The sequence below is a fragment of the Convolutriloba macropyga genome, chromosome 13, assembly GCF_964194025.1.
Source record: "Convolutriloba macropyga chromosome 13, txConMacr16.3, whole genome shotgun sequence".
Lineage (NCBI taxonomy): Eukaryota > Metazoa > Xenacoelomorpha > Acoela > Convolutidae > Convolutriloba > Convolutriloba macropyga.
Window position 1 is genome coordinate 9,907,757 of NC_134480.1, and position 24,193 is coordinate 9,931,949.

The 24,193-nt window shown below is 34.6% G+C and overlaps 1 protein-coding gene across 10 annotated transcripts in view; it reads left to right on the plus strand.

Moving 5' to 3' along the window:
* The window catches only part of LOC142351925 (uncharacterized), a 91,325-nt gene that overhangs the window by 29,527 nt on the left and 37,605 nt on the right, over positions 1-24,193 (plus strand). For all 10 annotated transcript variants that reach the window (XR_012760981.1, XR_012760979.1, XR_012760982.1 and 7 more), the window contains 6 exons: positions 4,987-5,258; positions 11,897-12,067; positions 12,607-12,886; positions 13,277-13,467; positions 17,965-18,156; positions 18,739-18,899. Coding sequence is in view for 6 of the 10 variants with exons in the window: in XM_075404185.1 (XP_075260300.1) it covers positions 4,987-5,258; positions 11,897-12,067; positions 12,607-12,886; positions 13,277-13,467; positions 17,965-18,156; positions 18,739-18,899 (1,267 nt within the window). In the remaining 4 variants the exon portion in view is untranslated. The remainder of the gene's footprint in view (positions 1-4,986; positions 5,259-11,896; positions 12,068-12,606; positions 12,887-13,276; positions 13,468-17,964; positions 18,157-18,738; positions 18,900-24,193) is intronic.

Here is a 24,193-nt window from a genome sequence, read left to right on the forward strand (position 1 = left end):
CGTCTTCAGAAACGGATGAAGAGGTCGCGCCCAGTTTGCATGAAGTTCTCTTAGAGCCCAATTGTCTTTAAGTATGCGATTAACAGAAACTGTTTGGGAGACTTATACTTTTGGTGTAAAGGGCGGTTCTTAGAAATTGATCCCACACCCCACCCACGCACCGCCCCCACATCAGTCCACCAATCCACTTGTGCACCCCGCTGCGCTCAACCTACGGCCGTTCAATTAATCTAAAGCTAACCTCACTAAACCGTGACTATCTACTGACAAAGCCAGCCGGTCGTTTGAGAGCAGTTCGCCCGACGTTAGTCGGTTATGTTTTTGGTCTTTACTTTGTTTTCGGAGATTTTTTATTAGAAAAGCCTCGTATTTAACTGCTCTCATGCAAAGTCTAGTGTATATTCTTTGATTCTATTTGTGTGTTTGATGCGACTTCTCGCTCGATCATTTTTTTGTAAAACTTCTAAAACTTTTTTTACCTTCTGTCCTCCGAAATAAGCTGCCCACTTATCATCGTTTGCCTCATTCCACTTGTAAAACTCCTCCGTCCATCCCTCCCTGCCTGGCTGGCTCCTGCCGCCTCCGTCCCTCCATCCATCCCTTGATCTCCCCTCCACCTACCCCCTTGCCCACCTATGTACCGGCATTTCTGACTAAAAATTAGTTTTTTCTCACTATATGTTGCTTTTTTCTTTCATTTTTTAAATAGGTTGGGTTAGCTAAGAGTTTTTATTACACGGCTCTTCGAGTCGTTTCCGGTATTCTACTGGCTATGTTTTTATGCAAAATTTTATTTTCACGAGACTGTTTTTTGACTTTCGAGGGACTTTTACGCCCTTGACTTTCTGCGTTTTGCGTGATCTAAAGTGCTCTTTCATTTACAATTTCAAGCAGTTGAACTCAATTAGCGGCTATTTAAGTAATGGTGACGTGACTCTGCTTGAAGTCACTGAGAACCTCTGGCGTTTATCGATAACGGCGAAGCGGTTCAAGATATTAAGTCAGAATTTCGAAGCGACTTCTGCGGAGTCACGTAACCATGCTTAAAACACGAAACGCGCACGTTTTAAAATGACGAAAGTCAACTAGACTTCTGGCTAAGTAGCAACTTCTGGCATTTTAACTTCTGGCACTGCAGACTTTCGGCATTTTAAAATGTGCAGGTGAGTGTTTTAATACTAAAAGTCAAATTATAAGTCTGCCAAAACTGGTGCAATTGTTTCACTTTAAATCTTAATAGTGGTATCTAATAACCTCCAAGGAGGTTGTTTGAACCCCCTAGTGAGTTTCTTAGTCCCATTCAGGCTACAGCCCCCCCCACCCCTAGTACAACTTTTTGGCGACTCGGGAGCACCCTTCATTGTAATGCGGGCATCGACCCCATGCGCATTGTAATTTTCTGACCATGAGATAGCACATCAGCCTTGGTGGTAGTTTTACAACGTTTGGATAACCTAATGCTGTGATTAGCGGCCTCACTGTCAAATGGTAACTAGAAAGGGTCTTGACAATATTAGCTTGCTACTGAACTAGAATATTATAGCCAGTGAGCACTACTGTTGCACGTCAATGGGAATGATAATTAAGCATATGTGCTGCTGTTGCTTCATTTCCGAATTTGTTTTACCTAACGCAATAAAGAGCAAAAGGGATGAGTAATTGTATATCCGTTTTTCAGTCTGCATATAAATAGACATAGCGTATAGTTAAAGAATGATAAAAAGTATTCTAGCAGGTAATCGTATCTTTTCCGTTCATCAAATATTTATTTCAATAAAAAATGGGATATTTTCGGTTTGTGCCCCCCAGCTTAGCGGGTGCATATTATTTGCGCCCCCCCCCCCCTAGACGCACGTTTTTACATGATGATTTACTATGTAATGGCACGTGCTCTGTTACTGGAGGTTGCAAAACGTACGGGGGGCACAAACGGAAAAGATCCGAGTTTTGTCAAAATTTTATTTTCCACCCAAAAAAATGCACACAATTTAGTTGTCAATTGTCTTCCGATCATTCTTTCTCTCGAATAGAGTGATTTTTTCAAGTACAAGTGAGAGATAGATTCACGTGGTGATTGAGTTAGTGTAATTATAGCTGTTCTTCGACCGCGGAGAGGTAAACCCTAATTCTGCCCTTTGCTGTTTAAAAATTGATTCTAAAAATCTCTCCATTCACTTGAGCGTAAATATAGAACGCATTAGCCTTCCTGACTATCACATTCCCGTTGATAATAATTTAACTAGTAATATTCAATTCCATTCCCGTTTATGAGGATATAACTACTATATAAACGAATCCTGATAAATCAGTTGATTTTGTTCAAACCTCTGTAGCTGTACGCGCATGATTGGTGTAGCCCGACAATATTTAATGAACCTTGAATTATAATGTCCTGCAATTTAAATAACAAAGAGTTACCCTCATCGGTTTCAGGACAAAATACCCAGTTTGACAAAATACGCCTAGTATTTTACCCCTTTTGTCAAATTTATCGGAAAGATTATTCAGCTTAATAATGATAAAAAAGAGATAATTTAGTGTAATACACTGCTGGGTAAATTTTGATGGAGCCACCCTCGTCAAATCCTTTAATCGACAAAATTATTCAGCGATTCCTGAATACCCTTGATAACTTATCGAATAACAGAAAACCCGAATAACATATATCCCGAATAACATATATTAATAATAATAATAATAATAATAAATATTCAGTGAAAACATCCCAAAAAATGTAAAATTATTTCAGTGGATATATCTTCCTTGCTCTTTTAAACTAATCATACTCTTGTAAACTTGTTATTTAAACTGGTTTTCTTTTATTGAAAGAGCATTAGCACATTGAAAGAGCATTAGCACTACATGCTCCAATTATTGGCTTGCAACAAACAAACAACATTCCTCCTAAAACTGCTCCGAGAAAGTGTTTCAATTTCCGATATATAACAACCAAGGAAACAAATGTGCTCATAGATTCTTTGAATACAAGTAAACCAGTCGGTCCTTCAAAAATACCAGCTTGGGCAATAAAAGATGCTAAAGCAGCGCTAGCGGAACCACTATGTTATCTCATTAATCAATTCATTACAGAAGGAAAATTTCCAGAAGATCTTAAAAAAGCTTGTGTAACTCCACTCTTCAAAAAAGGGAATCCCGAAGACCCACTCAATTATAGACCTATTTCTGTCACTTCTGCTTTGTCAAAAATTTTTGAAAAGGCGTTCAGTTCACAAATCACAAGTTTCCTCGAAAGGGAGCAATTATTGTCGGCTAGTCAATTTGGTTATAGAAAACAAATTTCAACAATTGATGCTATCCTGAAATCGACAGAACAAATAAGATTAGAACTCAACAAGAAAAAAAATGTTACAGGGGCGTTTTTAGATCTTTCAAAGGCTTTTGATTCTATAAACCACAAAATACTGTTACGGAGACTAGAAAATATAGGTTTCGACGAACATGCTACCAATTTAGTAGAGAATTATTTGAGTAAAAGAACGCAAAGAGTTGTTCTGAATGGAATTGAATCGGACTGGATAAATTTGAAGAGAGGAGTTCCACAAGGTACTATTTTAGGACCTCTATTATTTAACATTTACGTCAACGATTTAGCAAAGATTGTTGAAGAGGATTGCACGGTTGTACAGTACGCAGACGACACTTTTCTTTTTACATCCGACACTGATGAAATATCGGCAAAAACAAAACTTGAACATAACATCTCAAAAATTATTGATTTTTTTGCAAAGTCCCAGTTAGTAGTGAACAAACAAAAAACAGAATATATTGTGTTCAGCACCAGGAAGAGGTTAACAAATACTGTTCTGAATGTTGACAGTGAAAGAATAGCAGAATCAAATAGTGTGAAGTATCTTGGCGTAATTATAGACAGCAAACTAAAATTTGATGGAGAAGTGAAAAAGATTCTTCAGAGAATGGCTTGTGGAATAAAAGTTTTGAATACACTAAGTAAAAGTTTACCACAGAAAACGAAAGTCTTATTACTTAATGCAATAGTAATAAGTCATCTACATTATTCCGCTCTAATTCTGATAGGGTTGCAAAAGTCATTACTCACAACTTTAGAAAAACAATTGAATTGGGGAATAAAATCCATTTTTAATAGGAGAAAATACGATCGGTCTACAGATCTCAAACTTCGCAACAAAATACTACCAGTTTCTTTTCTCTTGAAATATCGTTGCTCAAAATATTTTATTCGCTTACTCAGCAACGATCTTCCAGCATATAAAATTGAACCTCTCTCTACCATGAGAATAAAACAACATGACAGGTCAAAAAAAGTAACTTTCGATATAAGAAAGAACAATAAGTTTTTAACTGATTCTTTTATTGCACAAGCCATTCCAATTTATAATAGTCTGCCTTCTAATATTAGACTGAAAACAACATCGAAAGCTTCCTTAAAAAAACAACTGAAAGAATATTTTTGGAAAGAATTTTTGAAGGACCCAAAAGTAACTGATATTAAAGATGATATTGAGAGCATTAGATTTTAATTTTAATTTTTAATCTTCACGATGTACATATAAAATTGTGAGAACATTTTATGTTCGCATTTTAGGCAATTTTTTAATAATGTAAGGTCAAATTTTTAGTTAAGTAATTTAATGATTTTATAATTTTACATAATGTTATATTCTTAACTTTACATTGCCTCTTTTACCATTTGCTTTTTATACTTATGTGTACCAGAGGAAATTAACAATAGTCTTTTTTTTTTTAAAGCAAGTAATCGAAATCAGTGAGCTTTGATGAGGGTTACTCTTTGCAATTATCACCTAAATGACATTTGACCCGAATGAATTATTTTACTCAAAAAAATTGTAAGAATTACATAACTGACAGGTGACGTAAGCAATATGATGCGATATCAATTTTAGGATAGGTAGATTGTTTCTGGGTAAATTGTCCTGATTCCTTTTTCAATGAAGACGGACGTATTTCAAACTAACATTGTTTCAGTTGCCCAGAGAGTATCACATTTGTTGGGCGTGAACAGCCAGCACTTCTCGAATGCCCTTCTGAAACCCAAATTGAAGGTTGGCCGAGAGATGGTTGTGAAGGCACAGAACAAGACCCAAGTTGTGAACACCCTTGAGGCATGTGCTAAGGCAACGTATGAGAAGATGTTCAAGTGGATTGTTATGAGAATAAACAAGAGTCTGGACAAGAATAAGAGACAGGGAGTGTCATTTGTGGGAATCTTGGATATCGCGGGATTCGAAATTTTCCAGGTATGTTAATTTGCATTTAAACGTCATTGTGATACGGGTTTGGTCTTTAAAAAATGCAAAAATTTCTGCTGAAGACTTTCAAACACACGTGTCTAGACAAAAAAAGTCCAAATAGTACTAATAAGTAGCCGCGCCATCTACTCAGCTAGCTATTATTGCGCTCATGTTTGTAAAGGACGAATACTTACTCGTTTAAAATGTCAAACGTGAGTATAAGCTGAGCCGAGCTATATTGCGGTGCTCTTGGTTTTTTACAATTCAAAGAATTTGAATTGTATTGGGGCGCTGTCTCTACGACTCGAAGAGGAGTATTGAAAAGTCTTTTTTTGATCAATTTTTATTGGAGTTTTAAACGGGAAATGAAACGCGCGAAAAAATTTGGGAGTGATTTTGGTTCTGAACAAAAGTGAAGAGCGGAGCGAAAAGAGAATGGTTTTTGTTCATACCACTGTTTTTGAAAGAGCGAGCAAAATTTTTGTGTTCACGTGCGGCTTTTATAAGCAGTTTTTTTCCAACTTTTGATGGTTATGAGGTTTGATTATGATAATGTATTAGTTTTAGGCTTGTTTTGATAGAAATTTTTTGCCTGTTTTGTTTGTTTTAATGCTTTAAGTTGGATTTGAATAGAATTTTGTTACTTAAGGAATATTCAGATACCAATTGACTAAAGTTTTCTGGGTATAAATCACTTTTCCATAGGAAAATTGACGGAAAAGTTGAGAAAATTTAAACCATTTTTCTAATTTTTTTTGCAGTTCTTTTTAATCTTAGACAAGTTTGTGAGCTTAATATGTCTTGCCCTTTGTTTTGTGAGCTTTTTATTGCTCTAATTGCAAAGGAACTTTTCGGCTGAATGTTTCCCTGTACTATTAAAAAAGTCATTAAATTTTTCTAGTTCTTTTTCGTTCAATTTGTTTTTGAATGCTGTTTCAATTCTTTAAATCGTTTATGGCATTTGTGGAGGTTCAGGGTTTACAATAGTTGTTTTAGTTGTTTAGTCATAGGTATGGGCAATTTTCTCCTAGTCATTTCTTGAATTCTTCCGGCTATGTTTTAAGATCTGTTCAAAGATTTTCATGATTTTTCAAGTCAAATTGGAGTAGTAATTTTAGTCACGCCGAAACAGAAAGTGGAGCGAAAGAGCGAGTGGTTTTGCGGCGTGAAATTTTTTTGCTCTAAATTTATAGTAGAGTGATAAAACGGTGTTTGAACAAAAATTCGCTCTCTAGCTGGTGGTTTTTTGTTCACATGCCGCAATTTCACTTTGATTTTTACTGTTTTTCCGATTTTTGGGATTGGTTTTTTTCTAACTGGTTTTTCCAATCCATTCATAGTTTATTCTGAGCCTGGTATTTTGTTTGAACCGATTTTCCATTTCTCGCTAGTGGTTTTTTATTCACATGCGGCCTTTTGACATTGATTTTTTGTTGGTTTTATCTGTTTTTTAGAATTGGTTTTCAATTCACTAATTGTTTAGGTTTTTTTCTAGGTCTAGTTTTTGGTTAGTCCATGAAATTTCTTTGAGTTGTATTTTAGGACTTGTCCTCCCATGTTTTTTGTTGCGTCGTCTGACGCTGTTTTTTGTTTTACATTTGTTCATACAGCAAAGCTGAAAAAGTCAAATTTTTTGAATGAATTCTTCCTCTGACTAACGGCGTTTGCGTGCGTGACGTCCTTTCTCATTCTGTTTAGCAAAAGTTTTTGGATGATTTGATTTTGATCACAAGTGACTTAACCACACTCAATAAAATTATTTTTGCTTTTTAAAACTTGAGTTTAATTTGAATTTGTTCAAGGTCAAAGGAACTCCTATTTGCAGTAAAGGTCCCTAATAGGAGGCTTCTGCGGGATGAATTTTAACAAGCTTTATTAATTTATTGTTGATTGTTTTTTTACCTAGCTTTTTAAGCGGCGTCGATTTTTTTCATTTTAGATCTGCCTCTTTTTCTCTCTATTATACGACACGCAGGTCTATTCTTTCGCAGCTATTCCGGCAATCTGTTCGTTACCTTTTGTTGGGGCTTTTTCAACATCTTGCGTGAAGTCTTTTTGACTTCTGTGCGCTAAATTCATTCCTTAATCATAATGCTCACTTTCTGCATTTAAAATCAGTTTTTCAGGAAGCAACTCAATTCTAGGGGAGTAATTGTTGGAAAACGATTAAAAATAGAAGCGGGATAAAACCACAAAGCACAGTTTTCGATGCCCGTAATTTAAACTTTGTCTTAATTAGCTTTAGTTTCGAAGTCTGATGCCTGTTAATAGCCGCCGTCATCTTCTTAGTCGGCTATTATAGAGGCCCTATTTTTTTACAATCCAAGGTAAATGGATTGTATTGGTACGCTGTCTTTAAGATCTGTTAACTCTTTTCGGCTTTATGAGAGGCCAAATTAGAGTGACGATTTAGGGATAAACAGTTAACGCTCTGCGGGATTTAAGTTTCATTCGAGACTCTAAGGTGTTTTTCATGTGCTTAGAGTGCTGAATTTGCTGGGAAGCCCTAAATTCGACGTAAAAAGGTCACTTTTTGTAGTTTTCGTTTCATCATTTGAGTTTTTGGTTAGATGGGTTTAAAGTTATTAAGGCAGACCCGAGATGGGCTCCTTTTACAGCCTTAAAGTATAAAGAGCTAGAGCTACTTATTTCTGCGAGCGAAAGTAGGCTTACCTATATCTCTCAGACTAACCGACTCAGTAAAACACTGAAGATATACTTCAATAAGGCGGCTCGGTAATGTGCGATGGCACATAAGGTTCCGACCCCGCCCATCCACAATTTTGGCATAATTGTCTACCAAATGAGGAACAGATAGAAAAACCCAAAAATTATTTTTTAAGAATCCCAAAAAAGCCCAAGTCTTTTTCAAAAAATTCTCTATGAACGATAAGATTTCCAAAGCAAATAACTCAGTGGAGTAAATATTGATGCATTAGATTGCTGTAATATGTCAATATTAAGAAAGCGAGTCAAGACGAACAGCAAAATCAAACAACAACAACAAACATTAATTACATCAAAAAATTTATGTCCCTCTTAGAAACTAAATTTAATAAAATTAACATACCGTCAGATAAACCTAAAACTAAACAAAAATAACTTATAAATCACCAGAAATCATATGCGACCAGCCCATACAAAGGTTTGGTAACAGTTATACAAAAACGAACAAAAACAGTAAAGTAAAAAATTAACTTATTTGAAACAGTTAACTTCAAAGTAATAAATACCATTAGGAATCAATTAATATTACCACAAATTTACGATTACCACTGCTTCTATAGAAGGGCATTAGGACCTGCCTTATTCATTTTTTAAAGCGGCTAAAAAGAACAACAAAGAACAAACAAAATTTCAATTGAAACTTGCCAGAAAACGCTGTCAAAACCGTCAAGCCAAATTTTGGCATGATTGCGCCTTCTTCAAACAGCTATAATGTAATACGTGGCCATTCATTAGTAAGACTAGGTAACGTGTAGGCAAAAAAGCGAAGTGCTAAGGTATGTAATACTTTTAATTTTTTTTTCGAAACAAAATTACGTTCAATGTCATGAAAGGCATTAATTACAAAAAGAGCTATTTAAATAAGGTCGTTTATTCATGAAAAGGAAGCCCTCGAAACCTGTAATTATCCAGAATATTTCTTGCATCTAGAAAAAGTACGTCAAATATGACAAAAATCAAATTAATTTACTTTTTTTTGTGAAAAACCGGTGTCGAAGCCAGTAAGGTCATAACAAATTCTTCAAAAAAAGATTTTGGGACACCAATCCCTTTTATTCCCTTGACACCCATAATGTCATATTTGACCTGTAATTAACTAACGTGATTAGGTAACAAAAAGAAACATAAAAAGAACAAAATTGCGAAGTTAAAAAGTTTTTTTTTTTAAATTTTGGAAAACGATTGTTTTCACAAGTCATGAAAGCCATCAGCTATCTACTAATATCAGAATATCGGTTCTTCTATTCTTCCATGAAAAGCCAATGAAAGCTATCTCTATACAGGAAATTTCATACGACCGAAACGACAAAAAGTATAAATGACAGTTAGAGACAAAATTGAAAAATTCAATTGATTTCTTCAAGAAAGAGGCGTCGAGGCCGTTAAAACGATGATATATATCTTTCAGGATTTTAATATGTTCAATTGTGCCTTATTCTGAATGCTAATAAGGTGACATGAGAACGGTCAATAATGTGATAATGTGAAAAAATTAGAAAACGTGAAAAACTGGCAAATATCAAAACAAACAAAAATCTGAAATCTTGTAGTATCAAAGCCAGAAAACAATAACTTCAGGCTTAAAACTGCAACAGATAATGAATGTTTAATCAGTAGTAAGAAGAAGCAGTCTTTCTTTGCTGACACTAAGCTAGAAGTTGAACAAATTAAGAAAAAAATAGAGGAAAAGTTAATTAAGCCATTATTTATTGAAAAGTCAATTATTTTTAAAAAGAAACGACCATAAACTTTCAATTAAAAAACTAAATGCATTAGCTTGGAGCTGTTTAGCAAGTGAATTGGTTGGACCTATCACTCCTGAGCTTTGATTTGATATGTTCTGTTCTTTATTATTAAAAAAAAAGTCTTTTTTTTTAAAAAAAAGACCGACTGATTACAACCGGATTTTTTTTTGGATTTTAACAGTCCAAGAATGGCCCAAAACTAGCCCTGCTAATACTTATTGTCCGTTAGGAACACTTGATTTTTCGAATGTTGTAGATATAGATAATTTGTTAGTTGAAAACTCAAAATAAATTCTGCATTTTTGATAATCAACGAGTAAAGTTAGCAAAAAACGGAAAGTTTTAACTACAGTGCACTCTCAGCGGACTCTGAAGTAGAAATAGTCCTCCTCTGAGTCTACAAAGATTGTATGATTGTTGTTTGGGGGTGTACTGTCGGCAAATTTAATCAAAGTGGACTAAAGTAGCTTATTTCGTGCTGTTTTTGATGAAAAAGGCTAAATTTTGAAATGTTTATCCAGATTTTTTGACCAAAAAAATTAATTCAAAACTATCAACAATGCTTGTTCGTCTTCAAAAATAAAATCAACGACACTATTCTTAAAAACTATAACAAATTTTAGAAAAATTGACGGAAATTTAGGCAAAAATTCCGGAAAATGTGAATAAAAACAGCGTGAATTCACTGTTCTTTTCTCAGAAGTTTAAACCTCAATAACTCCCTGTATAAAACAAAAATTAAAAAAATCTTTTTAATTCCATATTCTACGCTGGACGAGCTTTCTAATGATACCAGTCTCAACTCTCTACGATGAATATATCGAGCCGCGAAAATTCACGGAACAAAAAAAAACCCATTTGAGTATATAGTTCCTCCCCCCTCAAGAGGGTCAGAACAATTATAACGGTGGTAGTAAAGTACAGCACCGGAGTCAGGAGTATACACATGGTGTATCTAACTAATAGACTGGTTATAGTTAGTGAAGTTCTCTCTATATAAAAGAGAATAGTGTCTTCTCAGTCTCTGATTGAATGGAGGTGTACATCCAGTATTTCTACTGCTACATTAACGTCGCTTAAGCTTCATAACGGTCTTTGGCAAGCCTTAATTCTGATTTACTTTTGTTTATTGTGCTCTATCTTTTGGTAATGCGAAAGTTGGACAACAAAATTGATTGTGATTTTTGCCATTTTTTTCTGTCAATTCTGAAGGTTCTGTCTTTTAGGGTTCAATGAAACCTTTTTAGAGACAGAGAAATAGCTTTGACAATGTTAAAACACAAAGTTTAGCCTTTTTCTCTACCTTATTCGGTTAATTTTAACTTTGTTCAAATGTTATTAATTTCTCTCAAACGTCCTGTGGCCGAGGAGCTCTCATAGAGCCGTACGCTTTAAATTACTTTATAAAATGTGTAAGTTGTCTCGAGCCTTCAGTTTTTTATTGATTGATCGTTAGAAGCTAATAATTGTTCGTTAATTGAATGAGATAATTGGTTTTTATAAATTTCTAGTGAACCTAATTATATTTGTCGAACCTTTCTGCTTCTTTTTGCTTGTCTTGAAGTCTGATTTGGAGAACTAAGAGGCGTGGTTGCAGATGAATTGTAGCTTTTCTTGAGACTGATATGAGTGAGTTGAATTGTTTGCTGAATTATTTGCAGAAATAAAATTCTTCTGGCCATAAAAGACGTTCACTGAACGTGTTTGTAATTTAAAAAAGTCTCTGGAAAATAAATCAATCAGAAATATTAACAGCAGCAAGTAAGTAATTCTGTTATATTACATACGTACACGTTAGTTTTAACTGTCAACTTTCCGTTATTATTTTCCCATATGCAGAAGAGTAAACCCTCCCTCTTCTCCTCCAAAAATCTCCCTCAAAAATGAAATGCAATTTCAGTTAGACAGATCATCAGTATTGATGTCGTTTGTAGTATATCAGCACAAGAATTGGAGAAATGTAGAGCATTTTGTGGAATCGTTATGGCTCGGTGTAATTGAGCAACCATCAGGTACCGATAAAAATCTATACTTGACCTAATTTACGAGAGCAACCCGTACATAGTTATGTTTGAACCTTATGGATGCGTTTGAAAAAAAAATTGACCTCAAAGTATTTTGATAAATTTGTGTGTGTCTAATAATTGAGCATGGATAAATTCTTGTTTGTAGGACAATTCATATGAGCAGCTGTGCATCAACTACACGAATGAGAAGCTGCAGCAGCTGTTCAATCACACCATGTTCATAAAAGAACAAGCAGAATATCAGGCCGAGAACATCGACTGGCACTTTGTTGATTATGGACTGGATCTGAAGCCTTGTATCGACCTCCTTGAGAAGGTAAATCACACGCCCTGGATCTTGAGAAAACTTCAATTGAGAAGTATCAAGCTTCTTGCTTTTGATTGCTTGATAAACAAAGAAAAGGAAAAATTTTGCATTCAATATTTTTTTAATTGATCTTGAAGGAAGTTTGAAGCAATTAATGGAAACGTGGTAGGCTTTTTTATGCAACATTTTTGCTTTATCGAGTGACTTTTACGCGATTTTTTAGTTTTGCGTGATCTAAATTTTTCTTTCATTCACAAGTGTATAATCTAGTTTTGTGGCTGCTGGTTCAAATTAGAGTTAAATTGTCATCTACATTTAACTTGATACCATCCGATTAGATTAGCGAGAGGACAAGACTTTTGATATCACCAAGCTTTAACGAGTAAATCAGTAAATTGGTATCAATGATAAAGAATCTGTCACAAAGCTATATTCAGATGAAGTTTTTACGGCCCCACGTATCTTAGAATAACTTTTCTGAATAACTTTCACTTTTAAAGTTTGCTTAACTATCGTGCTTTATAAACGGACGACGTCTGCTATTTTAGCCAATGGGTGTCTTCACTCTACTGGATGAAGATTGCCTGATGCCAAACTCAACTGACAAGAGCTTTGTTGAGAAACTAGTTGCAAACCACAAAGACTCCCCCATCTTCAAGAAGCCGCCTCGATCTAACGAGTACCAGTTCAACATCAAACACTACGCCGGAGTAGTAACTTACAACTCGAGCCAGTGGATCCAGAAGAACAGCGATCCGTTGAATGAGAACATCGTTGAACTCTTAAAGGCGTCCTCGGATCCGTTTGTCAAGTCACTCTGGCAAGACGGTGAGTGTGAGGGTTTCATAGATTTGTTGTTTACATATGAGACTGTTAATCTGTAGGTTGTGGGTTCGAACCTGTCTGGGTCAGCTTTTTTGCAATCATAAAAAACTTCCTTAAAGTGGAAGTGCCACTCCTGTCATTCGAGAACAAATCGTCCGACTTTAGTCGGTTTATGTTTTTCGATACGCTGAAGTTAGAATAGTAAAATTATCTATCAGTGAGTCAAAGTTGCCATGTTTGCCATGAATATGGAAACCTTATGATCTGAGATTTTTGTATTGAGATATGCGCTGTTTTTTTCTAAGGATAGTAATTGAACTAGCTAACTATTGTTCGAACTTTGTCTCATAGGATCTGAGAATTTTATAGAAAAGTATTTGTGTATTTTCACAGCCACCAACATCATGAACAGTGTGGGCTCTGGTGCTAACGACAGTCCCTTCGGGGCCACGAGGACCAGGAAGTCAGGCATGTTCAGAACAGTCGGACAGTTCTACAGAGAACAGTTGAACAAACTCATGAACACCTTAGAAAACACAAACCCTAACTTCGTCCGATGCATCATCCCCAATTACAAGAAAAAGGTATGTCTAAAAATGGCTGATATAAACTTGAGTCACGTTTTGAAAGAAATTGTCAAGTTTTGGAAACTGACCTGCAATTTCAATACATTGAAAACCACAGTCCTGATTTTAAGTTGACGCACAATGACGCAAACAAAGAGCGTGATTGTGCATCGAAATAAAGACTAGGAGAGACAGAGAATTAAGTAAAATATTGGTAGCATTTATAATTGGCAACACAATTTTTTTTATAGCTGCGAAGCTGTAAGCTGAGCGTAGCTATATTGCGGTGCTCTTGGTTTTTTTACGACTCGAAGAGGAGTATTGGTTTTCTTAAGGTTTTTTTTTTTACCGGAAGTACTATTCGTTCAGACGATGTTTTGACCTAAAAGCGAAAGCGAGTAAAATTGCAGTGTGAACTAATTTTTTCTGAGCGAGAGAAGTTTTTTGATCATGCGCTGCGTTTAGTGAATGACTTTTTGACATTGAAAAGTAGTTTTTGACTGAATGGCAACATATAGATAACCGTTTTTAGCCGTTTTTTCGTCTAAGTGGCCTAGTTTTTTTGCTTGTAATTTGGTTTTTTGTAGAAATAATTTTTAATCGATGCTATGTTGAAATGTAAACCCGGGAAATTGTTAGCACAGTATTTTGCATAGCCTGAAATTGCGTTTCAAATGCGAAATTGGCACATATTTCTTGATTTTTTTAGTTAATTTTTGGCTTTTTTTCTATTAATTTCTTCATTTTTGGATCTTTTAGCTGTTTTTTGTCAAAAATCAGTTAATATGGCAACTTCCCTTTGATAATTCATATACTCAATGCCTCTTTCTACCTCGATGTAATTTTGTTTCATAAAATTGTACATTTGCTAATCCGATTTTCGTAGTTTTTTGCAATTTTTTTTCAGTTTTTTGTTTGTATTTTGCATTTAATTACTAGAAATAGTATTTTGGGGAAGATGAGGGACTTTAATTTTGTTTCAATAAAAATTCAATCATTTTTTGGTGTTAAGTTTTTGAAAAAAACAGATAAATTTTTTTCATAAATGCAGTCTTAAATTTTTTTTGACCACTTTTTTGCAAAATGTTCCATTGTTTCGTATGTCTGAATTCTGCTTTTTCTTGTTTTATTCTGTTCAGCAAGCTGGATTTTTGTCTCGGATGACTCGTTGTCTTTTCTATGTCTCGAATGCTGATCAATGAAATGTACTCGTTTTTCTTGATTTTTTTAAATTTGATTTTTAACTTTCAAAAATCAAGAATTGGTCTTTTTGTTACGGTGTTCCTAACATTGTGTCCATATTCTTCACATTCTCGTTTGTATCATTCTATTTTTGTCGTGGCACCTACTTATGTTTTCGTTATATTGATTTTTTCAGTTGTTAAAAAATTGAATGAATTCAGCTTTTTCTTAGATCTTGGTTTCTTCGGTTTGCAATTGATTTGATTCAAAATAAGGCAGTACTGGGAGTTTGCTAGAAAGTCTTTTCCAACATTTCGACTTATTACTATTCATTGCAATTTTATTCCGGGCTGGGTATTGTTTTTAGACAATTGTTTGCCTTTGAATATTATTCTGTTGCTTTTGTTTTTCTATGATTAATTTAATTTTTGAATTAGTATGAAATCTTGTCTAGCATATATACAACAAGGAAGAATCATGTATTATTATTGTCTTAATTGCCGTGATTAGAAATCTAATTGTAGTGGTTCTCTGATTCTTAAGTTTGAGCACTCTTTTTTGAATAATTTTGACTTTCCTGTCTTTTTTGAAAAGTTTTTATCTGCCGTTTGCTTTCGCTATCTTTTTGAGATTAGAATCAATAATTTTCTGAGGGCAGTTGATGGCCCTGTCAGTTTTGTCAGGCTATCAGTTTTTTGACCATCCTAAAAATTTCAGACTTTTTTAACGTTACCAAACGTTTTCAATAATAAAATTTTGCTGCATTTTCTTTCTCTTGGTGACAGTGGTTTAAATTTCACCGATTTTTAGATCAGACCCGCGGAGGTAATGAGTTAATGATTTAATACAAAAGGTAATGGCTTCAGCTGCAATTACGGTTTTGTTAGTGAAGTTTTGGTGCTTCGAGTCGCTTCCGGAATTCTTCCGGCTATGTTCTTAAGTTTTTTTTTACCGGAAGTACTATTCGTTCAGACGATGTTTTGACCTAAAAGCGAAAGCGAGTAAAATTGCAGTGTGAACTAATTTTTTCTGAGCGAGAGAAGTTTTTTGGTCATGCGCTGCGTTTAGTGAATGACTTTTTGACATTGAAAAATAGTTTTTGACTGAATGGCACATATAGATAACCGTTTTTAGCCGTTTTTTCGTCTAAGTGGCCTAGTTTTTTTGCTTGTAATTTGGTTTTTTGTAGAAATATTTTTTAATCGATGCTATGTTGAAATGTAAACCCCAGAAATTGATAGCGCAGTATTTAGCATAGCCTGAAATTGCGTTTCAAATGCGAAATTGGCACATATTTCTTGATCTTTAGTTAATTTTTGGCTTTTTTTCTATTAATTTCTTCATTTTTGTATGTTTTAGCTGTTTTTTTGTCAAAAATCAGTTAATATGGCAACTTCCCTTTGATAATTCATATACTCAATGCCTTTTTCTACCTCGATGTACTTTTGTTTCATAAAATTGTACATTTGCTAATCCGATTTTCGTAGTTTTTTGCCAATTTTTTTCAGTTTTTTGTTTGTATTTTGCTTTTATTTACTAGAAATAGTATTTTGGGGAACATGAGGGACTTTATTTTTGTTTCAATAAATTTTCAATCATTTTTTGGTGTTAAGTTTTTGAAAAAACATAATTTTTATTTAAATGCAGTCTTAAATATTTTTTGACCACTTTTTTGCAAAATGTTTCATTGTTTCGCATGTCTGAATTCTGCTTTTTCTTGTTTTATTCTCTTCAGCAATTTCGATTTTTGTCTCGAATGACTCGTTGTCTTTTTTATGTCTCGAATGCTGATCAATGAAATGTACTCGTTCTTGATTTTTTAAAATTTGATTTTTAACTTTCAAAAATCAAGAATTGGTCTTTTTGTTACGGTGTTCCTAACATTGTGTCCATAGTTTTCACATTCTTGTTTGTATCATTCTAGTTTTGTCCTGGCACCTACTTTTATATTCGTTATATTGATTTTTTCAATTGTTAAAAAATTGAATGAATTCAGCTTTTTCTTAGATCTTGGTTTCTTCGGTTTGCAATTGATTTATTTCAAAATAAGGCAGTACTGGGTGTTTGCTAGAAAGTTTTTTTTCAAAATTTCTACTTATTACTATTCATTGCAACTTTCTTCCGGGCTTGGTATTGTTTTTAGACGATTTTTTGCCCTTGAATATTATTCTGTTGCTTTTGTTTTTCTATGATTAATTTAATTTTTGAATTAGTATGAAATCTTGTTGTCTAGCATATATACAACAAGGAAGAATCATGTATTATTTTTGTCTTAATTGCCGTGATTAGAAATCTAATTGTAGTGGTTCTCTGATTCTTAAGTTTGAGCACTCTTTTTTGAATAATTTTGACTTTCCTGTCTTTTTTGAGAAGTTTTTATCTGCCGTTTGCTTTCGCTATCTTTTTGAGATTAGAATCAATAATTTTCTGAGGGCAGTTGATGGCCCTGTCAGTTTTGTCAGGCTATCAGTTTTTTGACCATCCTAAAAATTTCAGACTTTTTTAACGTTACCAAACGTTTTCAATAATAAAATTTTGCTGCATTTTCTTTCTCTTGGTGACAGTGGTTTAAATTTCACCGATTTTTAGATCAGACCCGGGGAGGTAATGAGTTAATGGTTTAATACAAAAGGTAATGGCTTCAGCTTTTTGTGAAGTTTTGGTGCTTCGAGTCGCTTCCGGAATTCTTCCGGCTATGTTTTTTGTTTCGTCGTCTGGCGCTCTTTTTTCGTTTTACATTTTTTCACACAGCAAAGCTGAAAAAGTCAAATTTTCTGAATGACTTCTTCCTCTCACTAGCGGCATTTGCGCGCGTGACGTCATTTCTCACTCTCTTTAGCAAAAGTCTTTTGCGTGATTAGATTTTGATCACAAGTGACTTACCTCACTCAATAAAATGACTTTTGCACTTTAAAACTTAAGTTTAATTTGAATTTGTTTAAGGTCAAAGGAACTCATATGTGTAATAACGGGCCCTGATAAGAGGCTTCTGCGGACTGAATTTTAACAAACTTTATTAATTTATCGCTGAATGTTTTTTTACCTAGTTTTTTGAGCGGCGTCGATTTTTTTTCAATTTAGATCTGTATCTGTTTCTATCTCTATTATATGGAACGCAGGTCTATTCTTTCGCAGCTATTCCGGCAATCTGCCGGCTATGTTTTCTAGTATACCCCGTGTACGCCATCGTTGGTTTAAACTAACAGCGTCAATGCTATTCGTTGGTCTGATTGACCTTCTCGGCCTTAAGCAACTTGATAATTCTGTTTCTTTTTGTCCTATGTTAGGAGCCTCATTTGGAATTTTGCACTGTTTTTGCACTGTGTTTTATAGGCGGGTGAGATCAATGCTCCCCTGGTGCTGGACCAATTAAGGTGCAACGGAGTGGTGGAGGGGATCCGTATCTGCAGACAGGGATACCCCAACAGGATCCCCTTCCAGGAGTTCCGCACTAGATACGAGATCCTGTGCCCAGGAGTGCTACAGAGGGAGTTCATGGACGGACGTGCGGCTGCCAAAATGATGGTCAGTCAGTAGTTTTTGTGCGTATTTGTCACTAGATATTTTTGTCATTAAATTATTTTTCCATTCAAACATGTAAATTTCAGGACCATAGCCAAAAGTTAAAAGAACTTTCATGTCAATCCCTGGGATTCAAATCACGCAGTGTGAGTTGAAAAGTTGAGCTATAGGAAAAATTCACATTTGGCTGTTCGTTTTTATACGTGAAGCATGACATAAATGGTCTCAACTTCCTGTTCAGTGGACTATTTTCATGCTTTATGATGTCTAGAACTTAACTTGACCCCTAAAACATTCCAAAGTCAACGTCTGAGCTGCCAGGATAATGTACTGATTCATTAGCAAATATCAATTTGGCTCTGTTAAAATTATGACAATTTTTCCTGTCAAATTGCTTTTGACCTCAATTTGGACAATTTTTTAAGTGGCGCTCTTTATTGATGCGCCAAAGGTGTGCGTTTGACCGTCAATAGTAAAGTTAGATATTTTCCGTTGGCAAGAAGAAAATTTTCCGTCGGTCGGTACTCTTCTGACTTAAATCTCATTTGATGCTATGTACAACCCACCACATGTCCTCTGTTTCAGCTGGACAGTTTGGAACTGAAAGAGGGTTTATACAAGTTGGGATCGAGCAAGATCTTTTTCAAGACTGGAGTGTTGGCTCAGTTAGAAGAGGAGAGAGATCACAAACTGACAGACTTGATGATTGAGTTCCAGGCATACTGCAGAGGAATCCTTGCCAGAAAGTAAGCTAAAATTTATTATTATCTGGAGCTATAAGTTGTTGCTACTGAACTGAAATAGTCATAAACTGAGTTTTAATTTGAGCATATTGATCAGTCAACGTTCAAGGGCTAAAATCTACTTTTAAATTGCACAAATTAATTTTTTTAGATAACAGTTAAGTTACTTAATAGATAACAGTTAATCTGAACTCTTAGATAACAGTTAATTTGAACTGAGGTAAGTGACTTTAGGTATTAAATGCAAGTCTTCAAGTAGATTTTAGAATAGAAGATGTGGAGATGAAAAGTCTATAAACGCAATGCCCTTTTCAGGGACTGAGTTGTTGATGTAACAAGGAGGCTCGGCAATGTGCGTTAGCACGTAATTTTCCCACACGGCTCATCTTGATTTTTGGCTTAATTATCTATCAGATCAAGAAGAGACAGCAAAATTTACAAAAATGTGTAGATCATGTAATTTATATTTTGATATATCCTCAAATTGGAAGAGGCAGAGGTACCACTCAAGTTAATGGCAGTCTGTTTTTAATAGCCGCGAAGCGATAGCTGAGGCTATTATTGGCCTTCTCTTGTTTTTTTTTCGTTAAGATTTTTGTCACGACCATATGACGTCACAATCACTTCAAATCAGCTTTTTATTCATTTTTCTTGCAATTTTAGCTGAATTACGTGCATGAAGTCATTTTTCACTCTCAGTGGAGCGAGTTTTTGTTCACTCGCGTGATTAATCATTTGTTCACACGTGACTTACCTAACTCTCAAAAATGACTTCCTCACTTTGACTTTTGTTTACTTTAATTCAAGAAGATAAGGTCAAGCGAATGTGTGTAACTCTAAATGAAGGTCATTTGAGAGCAGTTAATTGAGGCAGCAATAACTTATACAGATTCTTAATTAAAATATAACATCTCAGCCCTTAATGAAAAGATTAAATTTCTTTTTGGTCTGTCTTTTTTACTTTTTTTGTAACGGCAGATCTACGAAGCTATTGCGGCTATTTTCTGGCAATCTGTCAGCTATGTTCTTTTTATTAGAGCAAACCAAAATTGAACTGACTAACACATTTCACATTTAGTTGAGGAAAGATCAAAAACGAAATTCTGAATTTAACTGCTATTCAATTTTCAAACTAAACTCTTGCAAACCCCTATTTAATTTAGATTTTGCATTCTCAGATAAGATTTATTAAGTGCGCGCAAAAATTTATCAGTCAATTGGCTGAAAACGCACGTCGCAATAAATGACGTTAAGAAAAAATTCAGCAGAATGTTAGAATTCAGCAGCAGAGTGTTTATGATGTGCTGGTCTTAACCGAAGTCGAGGAAGTCTACTGAATAGAAAAAGATGAACACATTTTCTGGGATAAAATGCGCAGAAGAAAAGCTGATAACTCGACTTTCAAAATCTTTACCATAACGGTGGCCCTGCCCTTGATCGTAAGCCAAACATTCGAGGCAAGAATAAACGCGAAATGAAACAGAAGACATTTGGACAAAAAGAAAACTCCATGTTCTTCCAAATATTTTGAAAATACAAACATAACATTAATCACAATAAACTATAATTTTGTGGATAACCTCTGACAAAAAAATATCAAGTAGGAAAAAGGACCTCGCAAAACTTTGTAAGTTTTTTTATGGCTTCAATTTTAACACCTAACCTCTTATTTAAAAAAAATTAGCAACAATTGAAAAGCTGTAACAGTGTTATAGTATTCAATAATTTATAAGTGTAAACATCATTTCGTAATTGCACGTAGCGAACAAAATAACAATACAAGTCAATTCTAACAAACAAAGGGGAAAAATCACTGAAAGTTTCCAAAGGTCAGTGGTGTCGTAGTAATTTCAAATATAAAATGTTACCTCTAAAACAGCAAAGAACTCTGATGAGAACTTTTACTGTTGAGATTCAGAGACAAGACAACAAAAAATACTTGACTCAAAACCGACAAAACTCAAAGTCAATTGTTCTTCGTTTTAGAAAAATCAGTTTCGAAGTAATTTTTTTTTCTTTACAAACCACTAAAAAATTATGTTGATTTCGCTAGAAAGTCCCTGAGAGCTGTCATGGATGAGATATATAGAAGCCAAAAGCAAAAACATTTTCAAAGAAAAAAAGTCAATTAATATTTTTCAGGACACGAATTTAAAGCTCAAAAGCATAATCCATTGATAGTCATAATTTTTTTGACCTCAACTAATATAAAACATCGTTGGTATATCTTTAGAAAGCCCCATGCTCCTTTTATTCTTCATGAGATTTATTTTTAAAACCAATTAAACAACAAAAAAGGTGAAACTATTGGCTGAAGCATCATTTGAATTCCTTTCTATCTCTTTACATTGGAAGTACATCGGTACCTGTCGTTAATGAGATTTAGTGATAAGAAAACAAAAATAACAAATAGAGACCTAACTCAAAAGTTCACTTAAAGATCGCCAAAATACACCGTGAAAGCCATAAAACCCGAAAACTTGATTAAAAACGTTATGAAAGTTTACATTTACCGCCCTAGGGTGCCCAGCTGTCCTCTCCTTAATAAACATCCATAACCAGACTTCAAAAAGCATAAATACTGGCAGAACACAAATGTTCGGCGAAAAATTTCAAAAATATAAACACAAATATGCTGTTCAAAGAAAACTTTATATAGGTACTCTAATGCCATTTTAGGACGTCAATGGGACCTCTTGAGTAAAAAATGAGTGGAAAGCAAAGAAATTATTACAATTGCGAGTGAAACACTTAAAGAGTCGAATATTGATTGGAAACATAGAGTCACAGCCACTGATCGATGCAAACGATCGAATCTATGCACAATTAGAACACGTGTATTAGCTTCAAGAATTTTCGGAAAATGCTTGTGAAGCAAAAACGGAATTCAAAGTACCGCACGTGAAAAATATCTCTAAGTCACGGAAATAAAATTGTTATTCTCCATTTTTGAAACCTGACATTCTGTTGATCTGTTTACTACTGTTATCTTAACCAATGTCACGGCTTCAATTTGAACACTGAAATACTTTGAAAAGTCAAACAAAATGTGAAAATTGTAAAATAAAACATGGCTCCCCAATATAATAGATTTACCAGTTATTGACGGTACCCAATTGTTTCTAAATATTAACATAATTGGGCAAGAACATCAAAATTAGCTGAAAAGTTCGCTAATGCTGAGCAAAATTACGGTAAAATGACGGATGTTCGCCGAATGTCGAAAAGTTTAATTTATAAGTCTAAGCTCCTTTCTAATGACACTACTCGTGTCTTTCTACGTCAAAAATATCGATCGATCAAAATTGACGTAACATAACAACGATTGCTACACTGTTTCCTTTTTCATGAAGTGTGGTCGGTAAGAAAATGCGAAATGAAAAGCTGTGATAAATGAAAAAGAAAACAGTTAAAACGAAAATAACCAAAACTGCGCAATTAAAAGTTAAAAAAACCAGTTTAACATATAGTTCCTCTACTACTGAGGGGGGGGGGGGGGGGGGGGTCAAAACTCGAGCATAGTTGTTGTTTGCGAACTGATAATTTAATGTTCGAAGCTACTATTTGTGACGCTCTTGGTATTGGCACGTGTAGTTTGCAATTAGCCGTTCGCAAAATGGAAAGGTTTATCATTTGTCAGCTAGTATGCCTTCAAATATTTTAGGCAAAATTTTTACTGAAGTCCAATGCGAAGGATAATTGCCAACTACCTGTGTGATTATGCCTTACGGGGATCCGTATAACAACACGTCATTATAATTATGATAACTATGATATTTAGAAGAATTATGATAACGTATAGTTTTATACCTTTTATACTATTAGATACTATATATTGATAGTTTATGCTATATGATAAGTCTGCTATATACGGGGGTACACAACACGCATCATTTACTGAGTTGGTCGAAGTAATGATAAAGCAATATAACATTATGAAAATATAAAAGAATTGTATAATGTGTCACGACAAAACCAATGTGTCAAAATATACCCATTTTTTAACCTATATTTACACTCAGAGGTGCTTTTTACTTTGAGCTTACGTAAGTAAGATGAGTTATAATTGACAGTCAAACATAGCCAGCTATTATTGGCCCTCATCAGCGTAATAGGATATGAACCCCACATGATTAACATTGTATTTCGGTCGTAATTTTTTGCTCGATTGTGATACTTTTGTAACAAATCTCGGTTTTAAGGCAAGAACGTGGCCCTCGAAGCAAGGCCAAATGCTCAGCGCTTTAGGTTTGGGTGTTGTCCCTTGTCATTTCCCCTATCAAATTTAGCTGGTGGTTTTTCTCCGAAACCGCCTTCCTCTTTTTTCATTTTGTCAAGATTATGTTACGACCATATGACTTCAAGCTTACTTCACATCTGCTTTTTGTTTTTTTAGCCACGCTATTTCGACTAAGGTAATTACGTACCTGACCTCTTTTTTCACTCTTAATGGTGCGATTTTTTGTTCTTTCGCGTGATAATTTTTTGGTGACGCGTGACTTAACTCACTATCTAAAGAAGTCTGCTCACTCTCAAAGAGATTTTTGGTTACTTTAATTGAAAGAGATTAGTTCAACTGAGTATATGTCACTCTAATTGAAGTTTATTTGAGGGCAGCTAATGGAAACAGCACCTAGTTATACTATATCTTTTTAATCAAATTATGGCACATCGCCAATGAGTACAAAGAATTCTCAGCAAAGTCTTCATAATTTTTGAGGTCTACGATCTGGCAATCTGCTAGCTAAATTTAACGTTTACCACTGCCATGCCTGAGCGGTAAACTTGATTTGCAACTATTACATCCGAACAGTACAGCGAGTAACCGAATAATTATGATAAAACGACTTTTGAACGTCAAGAGCCAATTCTGTTGATCTTTTACTACTGTAATCTTACAATAATTACGGCTTGAAATTGAACACTGATTTACTTTGAAAAGTCAAACAAAATGTGAGAATAGTAAAATAAAATATGGCTCCCCAATATAATCGATTTACCAGTTATTGACAACACCAAATTGTTTCTAATCATTAACATAATTGGGCAAGAACATCAAATTAGCTGAAAAGTACGCTAATGGTGAACAAAATTACGGTGAAATGACGGATGTTCGCCGAATGTCGAAAAATTTCTTTTAATTTATAAGTCTAATCTCCATGTGCTTTCTAATGACACTACTCGTGTCTTTCTGCGTCAAAAATATCGATCGCTCAAAATTGACGTAACATAACAGCGATTGCTACACTTTTTCCTTTTTCATGAAGTGTGGTCGGTAAGAGAATGCGAAATGAAAC